General features: G+C 43.1%; 1 protein-coding gene across 1 annotated transcript; it reads right to left on the bottom strand.

Moving 5' to 3' along the window:
* Positions 1-9896: 9896 nt before the first annotated feature.
* Positions 9897-12860, bottom strand: LOC117769797 (kelch-like protein 10). The gene is made up of 5 exons (XM_034598937.1): positions 12742-12860; positions 12029-12509; positions 11227-11850; positions 10938-11087; positions 9897-10238 (listed from the first exon to the last, which is right to left on the bottom strand). The coding sequence occupies exons 1-5, from the start codon at positions 12858-12860 to the stop codon at positions 9897-9899; spliced, it is 1716 nt and encodes a 571-aa protein (XP_034454828.1).
* Positions 12861-13075: the final 215 nt, after the last annotated feature.

Here is a 13075-nt window from a genome sequence, read left to right as displayed (position 1 = left end):
ATGCGAGTGCGCAATGTTACCTTTCCCTTAAGTCCTGGGACTATCATACAGAAGCTAGGCAATTCAGTTATAGAAATCATCTGCTTGTAGTGATCATTTTGGCCAGGGACAAACGTGATCACTAGAAGCGAAATTTAAAGGTAAGGTTTTTAATCCAATCAAATTTCAATTGTATGCTGCACACTAACAAATCACAACTTTCCTCTTAGGGCTTATCAAGCTGTACAAGGTTCGACATCCTCTGTTCCTAAGCATGGGCTCTGGTGTGACAACAAATATTTTAACTAGGGTTATGGATGTCTGTATACATTTTGATATTGCTGATTTAGCATTTTAGCAACTAAACAGTTACATTGTATTGTAGATAAAAAGCAGTAAACACTGAAAATGGCAAAAACTAATATACCGGAAAAGCAGGGACATAAGCTTTGTTAAACACATATATAGAAGGAGCTAGGAACTGAGTGTGACCTGAGTTTATTAAGATCCCAAGTAGCCACTTTATTGTTTGAGTTGATACTCAGCAGCGGGTGTCCATGTGTGTATGTGCATGTGTCCAGACACAATGGCTCCTCTCAAGAATCAGCATTAGAAGCAGTCGGTAGTGTAAGATGTATGTACATTTGTGTAAGTTAGTGCCTGCACATTATCATGCACTGACGCCAAGGTTCTGCTACAGAACTGTGCATTTCTCACGAGTGGTTTGCCACTGTGAATATGAGAGGTATGAGAAACCCCCTCTCCCCTGACCCAACCTGGCAAGGAGCAATTTAACAAGAATGTATCAGTGAGCCCTGACTGGAAATCCCTGCTGTCTCACCTGCACCGGCGCACTAAGCTGCAATACCACTGTACAGATGCCCCACTAATAATCCTGAAATCACTCACTGATACCATACAGCGTTGCCAGATGGGAAATGGTGAAGTATTGTACCAGAAGCTTAAAAGTATCCTATTTTAAGGAAAATTACAACACGCGACCAAAGTAGGGATGGAACGCTCAATATTGACGTTTTGAAGCTGTGTAAAGATTCCGAAGCGATCCTTTTAAGGCACAGGGCTCTTATTTTGAAAGATCAGACAGGAAGGACTTGTGTTAAGTTCACGAAATGCGAGTCACGGTGTCACGATGTGATGGTCACGTTCATTATCACAAGTATGATTGGCTGAAAAAGATATCATGTGGGAAGAGATGTGTAAATACAGACCTGACCCATATTTTACTATCCAGATTACAACTGACAAAATGATCAAATTATCGTACATCACACATTATTGATAGTACAAACATGATAATTATCAAACATCTGGCAACACTGCTGCCATACACAGTGACGATGAAGATGGATGAGGAGTGAGGGGAGAACAGATGTTTGGGCAAAAGCCTGAGGAGAGATGATTGAACAATTGAAAGATGGCAGATGAACATTCCTAACACATTATTTGGCTTGAGCATATCAATGCCACTGACGTGCTGCTACTCATCTGACGAAAGCCACATCTCCATCAGCAGGTCTGTTGCTGGAGATACTGCATAGCTTTATCAGCTGCCACACAGACTGAGATGATGGACAGCTCACAAGTCAGGACGATTAACCCCTCTCTTTTCCTGCAATTTCTTGCTACAATTTCCCTTCGTCGTCTTCCCAATGTCACCTTCCAACAAGACCTGTCTCTCAACATTCCATCACTTCCAGCCATGCTTCAAACACTCCAGGAGTTTTCCTTTTGCTATTTAGAGATGCAGGTCCTGTGGCGAGACGGTGAGGAGAGAAGTCCCTCAGGTCGTCAGTTTGTGCATTACTGTGGGGAGTTGTGTTTCCATATGCAAGAGATAGCATGCAAAGCAGAACTCCTACGGTCTCCAGGACAACCAGGCCACTTGATTCTACCTTCCCAATTACACTGCATTAGGACTAGAATATGTTTTGTAATCGCAGCTTTTAAATGCATCAGCGAAGTAGAGAGGCCTTTTGCTGTCTGGTTTGGCCCAGTTTATATCCATAAGGACTTTGGACACATTGCATTGTGGAATTCCTCTGAATGGATCAATTGAAAACCGAATATCATCTCATTTCCCCCATAACCCATACTAAGGCTAAGTAGTGTCAAGGTGGAAACACATGAGGAGCAAAAAGTACAAAATTAAACAGGAAACACAGAACTCAGGGAGAACAAAAGTCCAATACAACCCTAAACACAGGAAGACACAGAAAAAAGACCATAAACAAAAGAGTCCACAAACAAAACAACAAAATCCAAAATACTCTTTATAAAAAGGACTAGCTTGTGTCAACATGGTTTGTACTCTGCTGTGTGTGTGTTTGTTTGTGATTTTTGAAAGGTTAACATTGGATTATGATATATGTAAAACATATTGCATCTGTTAAATTCTGAAAATGCTCAAGTTTTCCAGGATTACTCAACAATATCTGCTTGTTTCAACTGACACCTTATTACAATGGATTTCATACTCAAATAAAACTGTACAACAGCTTAATGCTGAATGCGATTATCTCTTGGATCAGTGACTTCTGTTGGCCATGTGATATTCTGGCAACAATTTCCACTTGTCGTCCTACATCCTGCCTCTCGTCCAATGTCTGCTGGGATTGGCTCCAGCTCTTCCACAACCCTTAAAAAAGGATAAGTGGTAAAGATAAAGAATGGATACATGTGAGATATATCCCCTGCAAGAGAACATCTTTGTTTTAGCCTTTATTTTAGCCTGTTTCCCTCTGTACTTAAGGGACTTTGTGTTCCCCAGGCTCCTGTCCTCATGGCCTGTTTAGTCGCCAAGACCGAGACAGAGACAAAGAGAGACCAAAGGAGAGTTGCTCCATCATTGTATCAAACTCACCTCCACTGCCAAGAGACCACAGTGGTGGAGCAAGAGCTGTACAGTGTGTGTAAGAGTTCAGAGACAGAGAAGTCTGCAGCAAGAGAGTAGGGAGTGAGAGATGCAAGATATAGTGGGTGTGTGTGCAAAGCAGATTGATGTAACTGAGGGTTTATATCCATCACTCATGTTGGTTGGTCCTTACCATAGGATATTGCTCTCTCAAACAATATCTCTCTCTCACACACACACACACACAGAGAGAGAACCTCAGCATTTTTCCTATTTGCTACCCCCACCACTATACATCAATTCGCTATGGAAGACCCCACAGGTTATATAGCTGACACACACACTTGCACACATTCACATGCACACACGTGCTGGTCACAATTCATCACTCTAGCTGTGAAAAAATCCAGAGACCGAGACCCTGCATGTTGCAGCTGAAGACAGCTGAAAGTAGCGCACACACACACTGCATCAGCAGCAGCTGCTATCCATCAACCAAGCTACTGCCACCCCTGAATTGCACAGCTACCACCACTAAAGATATACTGTGGCTAGCCTGTGTGTGTATGTGTGTACACAACAATTTACCATTACTGCTAGACAACATATCACACAATATACTTGTTACTGAGGATTATGTGTGTGAAAGAAGGATCTGAACATAACCCCTGACTAAAAGTTCTAAAACAAACAACCGCTCTCAGAGGTCCAGAACGGCTGTCGTTTCCCCTGATCTTTTTGCAGCTTTAGAATTGAATCTCTCTTACTGTTTAACACACACACACACACACACACACACACACACACACACACACTGCTGTCAAGCCCATTTTACACGGATTGTCACGGGACATGAGTTATTACAGTAAAGCAGCTCAGGAGAAGTTTGACACTGTATGTGATGAGTGGCCTAGCAGAGGCTACAGACACTGTTTACCCTGAAGGATCAGTCCTTGAACTTACTGTAAGAATTGAAATGTGTGTGTTTTGCTAATATGGGGCTTTACTGTCTGTCTTTACTTTTTTGGGTAGAAATGTAAAATGTTGATAAAAAATGTATGTCAAATACAGATTTGTATTGTTTTTGTATAATTTGGATGATAATAGAGTTCCTTGGTCCATATGTATGAATATATACATTTGATACCTTCATAAATTTGTGTTTCTCAAAAATTAACCAGATCAACAGCAACATTTTCACACCATAGCATCCCAACAGCAAGCAATGGATAAAAATGCTTAACGTGTTACGCATTAGAGTCACTCTCACAGACACCGTCCTGCTGGTGTAAATACTCACCAGAGTTAGAGTAGTGGTGTGTATAATCGAACTACCTTCAGCATCTTAAAACTCTGGGCCTCTGGACCCCTCAGGAAGAATACTGAGTGGAGTGGGCTTGAACTGAAGACCTTTTGGTTGGGAAGCAGCTGTTTTCACCAGTGAGTCACATATTCAGCCTATTCAAAGATTTGTCTTCAGTTGGGAGTACTGGCTTTGGGGCCACAAGAACATGAATATTTGGATTTGTTGACACCAAGGGGACTATAGTATAACCACATTTATTCCAATCAATCTTCCATTTTTATGTTTTTTCAACAGTCTCTTCACTTCTTTTATTGGCAATGCAAATGCAAGCCCAAGTCCTCTCCTTCCTAAAATTGATGCAGACCAGCCAATTGACTCCCAAAAGCTCCTGGGGTAAGAATAATAAACTGTTTGGAACATTGGCATTCATTGGTGGTCGCTACCAAATCACACTATGTTTAAAATGTCCATTGGAGGCTTCTGCCAGTTTCTCACCAACAATAATACTACAGCAAAATAGACTACTCCCAATGGCCTGAAGGAGTCTGGGTCGTTGATCAATACAGAAGCCTTCTTAAAATGCAGAACTTACCCTTTAATGTGAGCCATTCAGTCAATATTTGATGGATAGGATTTATTTATTCGCTGGCATTTAATCTTCATTTTAATATCTGTTTCTCACTTTAAAACTCATCAAGAACAAATCCTTGTTCAGTCAGTAAAGCATTTTTGCTCTTTTTCATGCAAGCAACTGTGTACTAGGTCTGTTTTCCTGTAAAGCAAGAGATTGTGTTAGAGACTCTGTTATCTTAGTTTTTATTGGCAAACAAAGGAAACCAGTACACAAGAATGCAAAGCATCTGTGTAGGTGTGACAGTAACTCAGGTCTGTATCCCAGAAGTCTTCACAGGTCTTTTTTCTGACAAACCTAAGATCTGAGTCATACCCACTTTAAATTATATTTTGTGTAATTGGGTCAGGTAGAGTTTCATTTTCAATTGTATCATTATTTGGGATATATTCTCCTTGACCTTTGCACTGTGCTTTTATACCAAAAGCTGCTTATCAATTGGCACAATATATTCTATGTATGACGTTACCACCAAGTGTTATGAGCATCTCATCAACCGGTGAAATCAGATGCTAAAATGTAAATGAAAACAAACACTGTAGGTTGAAAAGCAGAGACAGTATAAACTTTTTTCTGAATCATTTTATCTTCTTTAGTGCACCCCCTTAATATCCAACCAGCCATCTATTAACTATAATGCGTATCTTTGGAGGGAGCTGGATTGAATCCCAGATGATGTTGGGCAAGAGGCAGGGTACACCTTGCTACTGTATTGCAGGGCTAACATAGACAAACAACTATTCACTCTCACATTCACACCCATGGTTAATTTAGAGTCTTCAATCAACCTTATTCCTAATCTGCATGTCTTTGGACTGTGGGAAAACCCACACAGACAGGGAGAACATGCAAACTCAACACAGAAAGACCCCAAACAAACCAAGTTTCAAAATGGGAACCTTCTTGCTGCGAGGCAACAGTGCTAAACACCATACCACCATTTTCCCTAATTATTATGTGAATCCTATGGAATACAAGTTTTCAACATATGATTGTCCAAAGAAGAAAGAAACAATGTTATCATCCTCTAATAAGAGGTAGGCCACTAACCTCCTCCTGTGAGTCTGTGAAACTACTTTCATTTTCAAATTCATGCTGATCTAGATTCATCATTCACAAGAGTTCATGCTATTTGTTGCTCACTCTTCTTGTGTTTCGGAAGCGTCATTCGACTACAAAACCATGCACACTACCTAAATAGCTAGCATGCTATTGCCTCGATAAAAATACAATAAACTTGGCTAATATAACAACCACACAGTACTTGCCAGAAGTGCTGCACTGTTAGCAGAGCTGGCCCTTGCCTTTATGGGACCCTAAGCAGAATTTGATTTGGGGGTCCCTCACTGCCTAGGTGCCGCCAATACTATTGTCCATTGTCAATGCTTGATCATCCACACACTGTAAATTGAACACACCGAATGTCAATTTTATTAGCCTAGATGTGTTGCTTATACCAATGCCAGCTTTTATGCTTCTATGGTTTTTAATCTTCTAGACGTATGCAGACACATGACTTCTGTTGTCCTAAATTACCAAATCAGCCTTTTATAACTTTAATGGTACAATAAATTACTCTTGCTCTACCCATAGTAAACTAAAACAGCCACTCAGGGCATCGAAACAAATGCTAAGAAAGAGAACTATCTTCAAGCATAGCTATTGGATCTTTATTATTTCTATTTCATCTACTTTTATGACAGTCGTGACGTCCGTGTCAAGGTGCCGCACCTTAAATAGGGTGGACAAGGTGTTTGAATGACATGTGACGTCATTCAAACACCTCTTCTCGCTTCACGATCAAGCTACTTTGATCCGTGTCGATGCCAACTAGCTGCTGTCCATAGACCAGTGCTAAAACCTCCATCGCCGGACACTAGTGGTAAGAGATGCCGATCCGACTGCCTTCACCATAGCTGTTTTTTTATTGAAACTAGCTAGTGCGTTAACTTCCTAGCAAGCTAACTGCACCGGGAGCCTGCGGTCACCACACTGTCTGCCACCGGAGCTAGCTAACAGAGTTATCACTCCAGATAATTCGCTTTGTTTTAGCACACGAACCGAAATGGACCAAGCTGCCAAGCTTCCCTCCACCTCGTAACTAGGCGATGCCCATCGCCTGTGCACCTGTGGAAATATAATCTCGAGCAAAGACACACACCAGGTCTGATCTGCGTGTCTCGGGCTGGATCATGGTTGCAGCTCACTTTCACCCACAGCTGTCAGCTGCCTCATCCAGGGCCCCCACCCTCCCCACGAAAGCCGATCGCTTCCAATCCGCCATGACTGAGCTAGCTTATAAAGCAGCAGCTTTGACAGTGAGTGCTCTCAACGTCACCTCCATGCTGTCAGCATACCAAGCGGAGCGTTTTGATGACATAGTCGACGTGCCCGAAAGTTCCGTGTGGGACGAGATCACCACAATCGTGGATATCTGCCTACACGTCCAGCGGTGCGCTGTACAGGCATCTTTGGCTCTACAGCTCTTCCTCCCAAAGAAAACACCATTGGCAGATTTTCGCTCAGGTGGCCTCTAGGAGCGCCCGCACTGCTTTCCGCATCCCGAAGCGCCTCAGGGCTCAGTTACCGGGTGCGAGCACCACCGGCCCCGGGACACAAAGCCCACTTGGCCTAAAAAGGCCTTCTATTCCCCGTCGACCCAGGCTGTGCAACCGGGCCCGGCTCCCATTCAGCGGGCCAGGCGGAAGAATAAGGCATCTTAGCGGTCGAGCCCACCGCGGATGTGCCAGCCATTCCCTGTTCCCTGGCAGTCCAGCTATCGCGTGTGTTCAGGGAGAAATTTCCCAGTACCACCCTTCCCTCTCGGCGACGTGTGGGCCCGGAGGTCAGTTCGTCAAGTCAAGAGGAGAAGAGACAAGGTTCAGATGTGGGACAGTTCAACGCCACATCAAGCACTCACACACAGTTTGTGTCAATAAAATGTTTTCCACTGACGCATCCAGGCTCACAGCCGAGGGCGCAGGGTTACAAATGTTCACAAAAAACTCAAAAACCAAGAAAATACAGAGGTGCAGAGCACAGTGTTTTCCCCCATAACAGGCGGAGACAGCGTCCCACCTGTGGAGAAACATCCCGTTCCACTCGTCCTGAGTCAGTCAGCCCGCGCATGCGCAGTAGTACTTGGATGCACGGGCCATTGCCCACCGCCAGGGGGCAGTGTTGTACAGCTGCCACAACACCCCCCTGTTTCAATGGTCTCATCACTTCCCGTGCGTGGGGAGAAATATCAGCCCTATGAAACAACAGTGCCATACTAATAGTGCCACACAAGCAGAGGCTGGAGGGTTTCTATTGGAGGTATTTCCTGGTCCCAAAGAAAGGGGGGAACTGCTTACGTCCCATCCTGGACCTTCGCATTTTGAACTCGTATCTTAGGAGATACAAGTTTTGCATGCTAACACTAACGACGCTGATAAGTTTGATACAGCCGGGGGACTGGTTCACATCGATCGATCTGAAAGACGCATATTTTCACATTCCCATTTATCCTCCGCACAGGGAATATCTGAAGTTCGCTTTTCAGGACACAGTGTTCGAATGTGTTGATCCCGCTTTAGCCCCCCTCAGGGAGCGGGGTATACGCTTGGCCACTTATCTGGACAACTGGCTGCTGTAGGGACAATGGACGCCAGCCTGTCATGTGTTCAAGGGCAGATCCGCGAATGGGGTGTGGAGCATGGATCTCCGACATGCCCATATAAATTATATGGAGCTGATGGCAGTGTTTCTGACGGTGAAACATTTTCTGCCGTTCCTCCGGGGACATCATGTGTTAGTGAGGACGGACAATACGACCACAGTGGCATCTCTCCCGCTGCGCAGGGACCTGCTCTCCCAGGCATACCTTTGAACTGGTGGATAACATGGACATGAAAACGTTATCCCTGAAGGTGGCTCTGCTACTGGCTTTGGCTACAGCTAAACGTGTGAGTGATATTCACGCTTTATCTGTACATCCAGCGTGTATGCAAACCTATCACCAAACAAAGACTTTCTCACTGGATAGTGGAGGTCATTGCGTTGGCCTACTCCAGCTCAGGCCTTCAGGCTCCGACTGGTTCACAGGCACATTCTACTAGAGGTCTCGCGAACTCTTGGGTCCTGTTCAAGGGAGACTATCCAAGACATCTGCGCTGCAGCTAGCTGGTCTTCGCCCCTCACATTTGCGAGGTTCTACAGGCTGGATGTCTACAGGTTGGATGTTACAGCTATAATGAATTCAGAATGGCATAAAAACTGCGTTCAGTGAAAGCAGTGAACTGATGAAGACATTTGAATAATAGTGGTGGAAAGCAGATGTGCGGAGAAGTCAATTGATGCATGACTCTGCCTTAGAAAACAATAATAATAATAATAATGTAACCCAGGAAATTCTCTGTAGTTATCATTTACGGATCTTCATAAAATGCATTGCCACAAGTTATTGGTAGTTATGTAGCTTTCTTAAGTCCCTTAAATGCATCAACTGGGTTAAGCTTAACCCTAAGCCGGGAGTGTGATCATGTGAAAGAGGTTTGAGGCTGATTGGACAATGCACACAGGAGTTGTAATAAATCCCTCTTTTTTGGCGAATCATCAAACTTTGACACCACGCCAGTCACACCATGGGACGTACATTAAAAATTCAATGTAGTTTTAATCTCCATGGATTTGAGACAACACTTACTGAATTTAAAGTTGTGTATATGAATTTAAATGGCTAATATTGGCTACATGGAGTACATCAAAGTCACAAAGTGGCGCGCAAGATGCTTTGGCTTCACTTCTGAGCAGACATCATGGAGTCCATGTTGTGATTTTATTTGGTATTTTTTGGGATGAAAGTGATGGGACAGCCGCCCAGACACACACGCACACACACACTGTAACATTTAAGTATTGTAACATATGAGTTATTGTTTGTTTATATTTTCTTGAGAAGGGAGACTTCATGACATCCCAAAACCAGGGACAGGATGGAGCCTATTTGTAAAAAACATGAAACATCTTTATCTAAAGCATCTTCCTGCAGAGGCCTGTGAGACATGACTTTCATCAGGTATAATATGCACCATACAATATATATAAGATATCAAAAGATGTACTAGTCACACATTCCGTGACTTTTTGAAAAGTGGCAGAGAGTCTCGAGGGAAAGCAAAGTCAACCATGTTGGGGATTCCGGACACAACACAAGAGCTCATGCCGTTGTAGGTCATATTTGAGTCAGAGATGGAACACCACCTGTCCGCGTAAGGATCATAGACTTCTGCGTGATAACTTTTGGTCCTGAAATTGGAGCCCCCAACGACATAGAACTGGTCTTCTATCACCTCGAGGCAAAAGTTCCTTCGTTGGATCCACATGGGGCACAGCATGCTCCAGGTGTTGGTCAGGGGCATGTAGGTCTCAACACTTTTAAGAGGGTTTACATTACTAATGCCACCGATCTGGAGGAGGAGAAGATTTGGGACAAGGCTTTGAATGGAGAAAAAAACATACATTACACAGAATGCACAGAATAAAGTATAATGCGGTTTGGATTAGTTTGACCGTTGGATTAGAAGGTCCAGATTGTTGTCTCTTTTCTCTCAGGAACAAAATATTCCATATACTGGTGGAATTTGGTGCAGACGTTCAGATAATCCTCTGACATCTCGTCTTGTGCCACAATGAGGTTGACACTAGTGGTTTTAAGTAAAATATCTTAATATTTACATTACATAAAAAATCCCTCATTTTAAATCGAAGCATGAAGCTTTGTATTGAATTAACTGACATAAGATTTGGTACAGACATATATGTCCCTATGAATTGCTTTAGCAAACTAAGATGGTGAACACAGTGAATATTACACCATGTTAGCATGCTAACATTTAGCTAGCTGTGGAGTCCTGATGGATAAATGTGCTTTTGCAAAAACTGTAGCTCAACAATTGCTTTTCTTCAGATACACCACATTTTGGTCTTACATTTGCACCACTCAATGACCAAGCACTATCATCAATTATTTAAACTGATAAAATATGTACATCTGGCTGTGGTTAGGATATAACTGTGATTATAAATACAAGGTCTCTGTTGGCGTAGCACTGTCAGTCAAGTCTTTTGGGTAATGAGGTGACGTCAGCAGTGCTACGTGTACTTACTGCATAGATTTGGTTATTATATGCAACAACTCTGTGTTGACTTCGACAGATGTTCATATTGGCGATCAGTGTCCACTGGTTGGTCTCTGGATCATAACATTCAGCCGTCCTTGTGCTATAACGCCCAGTTAAACCACCGCAAATGTATATCTGAAGAGAGATGGAGCAGCAGTGATTAGTCTGGTCTTTTCATTGTTTTAACTGGTGACTGTGTTGTCATACACAAATAATTCAGGATTATCATTATAACTGCAATAGATATTACTTATTATTACCATATATAACAAACCTTGCCATCCAGTGTTGCGCAGCTTGCACTCCTCCTCCCCTCGATCATGGGTGCAATAACCATCCACTTGTTGGTTTCAGGGCAGTAGCGCTCTGCAGTGTCGAGGCAAACATAACCATTAAAGCCTCCAAGGGCATAGATGAACCCATTCAGTATGGTTACGCTCAAGTGGCGACGTCGGTGGTACATGTGCATCATCTCCTGCCAGATGTGTCTGCTCAGGTCCAACCTGACCATGCTGTTTAAGTTCTCCATCAAGTTATAGCCACCGACAAAGTAGACACAACCATCGAGGAAGACGGTGCCATGATCGGCCCGAGGATCTTTCAGCTTGTCTCTGATGTAGATCCAGCGATCAACAAGGTGATCGTACACCTCAATATCGCAAGATGCATATCTTTGTTTCTTGCCTCCAGAGACGCAAATGACGGAATTAGGCAAACGAGGACGGGCAGGAGTGTCACTCAAACATGACTTTAAGGGTTTGTGTTTGTGTTTGGTTAAGGACGACATTATTTGGAAGGAATGGTAGACTATTTCTTGGCACTCAGGGTTGAGGTTCACCAGCTGGTTAGTCATCACGTTGTTCTCAATGTACTCAATACTTGTCTTGCCCAGTCGCACCTACACAGGGACAAGGGAACAGGACTTGTTGGTAATAGGTCCATGTGGAAACAAACTGAATCAGAACTTAAAGCAACAGTGTTTTTCCTAAATGAACCAAGCTGCAGGTGTTAAAGCAGTTACGATACATGCTGGAGATGTCCAGTAAATCTAGCCCTGTCGCAGGAAAATAAATTACCTTAGACAAAAGCACAGCAATGTGTTGTTCTCGTTCTTTGGGATTGTGGGCAATCCAGCGAAGGATGACATCAAACACAGTCCTCTCATTCTTCACGTTGAGTGCATCTTTGCGAAGGATTTCGATGAGCTCCAGAACAGAGAGCTGCAGGTACTCTTTAAATTTAATCGCCCGCTCAAAGTGCTCCATGATGTAATGGAAGGCCTTACATCGCAGCTCGGAGCTGGGGCAGATATCTGTGAATTGCCAGATGCTGATGCAGTTCTGTAGGCAGAGGTGCTCACTGATAAAGTTGGAGCATGCTTGTATGATGCCCATTATGTTGAGCATATCAGCTGCGACCATCAAATCATGCACATTGTCCTTCGTCACAGTAACAGAGCCGGTGTATGCAAACTCAATGATGATCTGCATAATGTCAGGAGACACAAGGGTTATGTGGAAAACCTTGTCTGTGGTTATCTGGTGTACAAAAAGAGCTCTGAGGATTAGAAAGGAGACAAAGCAGAGGATTTAAAATAGATATTAAACCCTTTTACACGGACAACAATAAAAACTACTTTTGTCCCTTCTCAAGGAGAAGGGACAAAGTGAAAAGGGAAATTATTATTATTATTGTGGTTAGTTGTAGTAGTAGAAGTTGTAGTGTAGAAGTATAAATATTAATCAATAAGATTAATATTCTCCCTACTAAGGTCAGGTAACCAGCTTACTGGAAGTAAGTACTGAAATCAGAGAGGATGATTCTGTGGATTGGAAACTGAACATCCTCAACTTGGAGGACAGCGTCGCAGAATTGTCCCGCCAAGCGGAGATCATTAGGTGTTTCCATCGTTTTGATCTTTCTCGGGTTTGTGACAGTTGTATTTCAGAGCTTTTAAATTATCAACATCACTGAGATAAAATAACTGTCAATTTAAGAGCTGCGAGATCATAGAACTGGACCTAGAATCCTTTGATCCAAAGGACTGTGAGATAAACAGAACAAAGAAGAAGAAGAGGCAGGGCAAATAACCCTTTAATTGTTAAATAACCCTTCAGTAGAGT

Source organism: Hippoglossus hippoglossus, chromosome 10, assembly GCF_009819705.1.
Source record: "Hippoglossus hippoglossus isolate fHipHip1 chromosome 10, fHipHip1.pri, whole genome shotgun sequence".
In the NCBI taxonomy this organism is placed as follows: Eukaryota; Metazoa; Chordata; class Actinopteri; order Pleuronectiformes; family Pleuronectidae; genus Hippoglossus; species Hippoglossus hippoglossus.
This window is presented reverse-complemented; position numbering and strand designations above follow the sequence as displayed.

Bases quoted from the DNA above. Each gene is read 5' to 3' on its own strand.
- LOC117769797 (XM_034598937.1), bottom strand. From the start codon at position 12,860: ATGGAAACACCTAATGATCTCCGCTTGGCGGGACAATTCTGCGACGCT. The intron at 12,510-12,741 runs GTAAGCTGGTTA...TCTAATCCTCAG, and splicing joins GATTTCAGTACTTACTTCCA to AGCTCTTTTTGTACACCAGA. The intron at 11,851-12,028 runs GTAATTTATTTT...GTCCCTGTGTAG, and splicing joins TTGCTGTGCTTTTGTCTAAG to GTGCGACTGGGCAAGACAAG.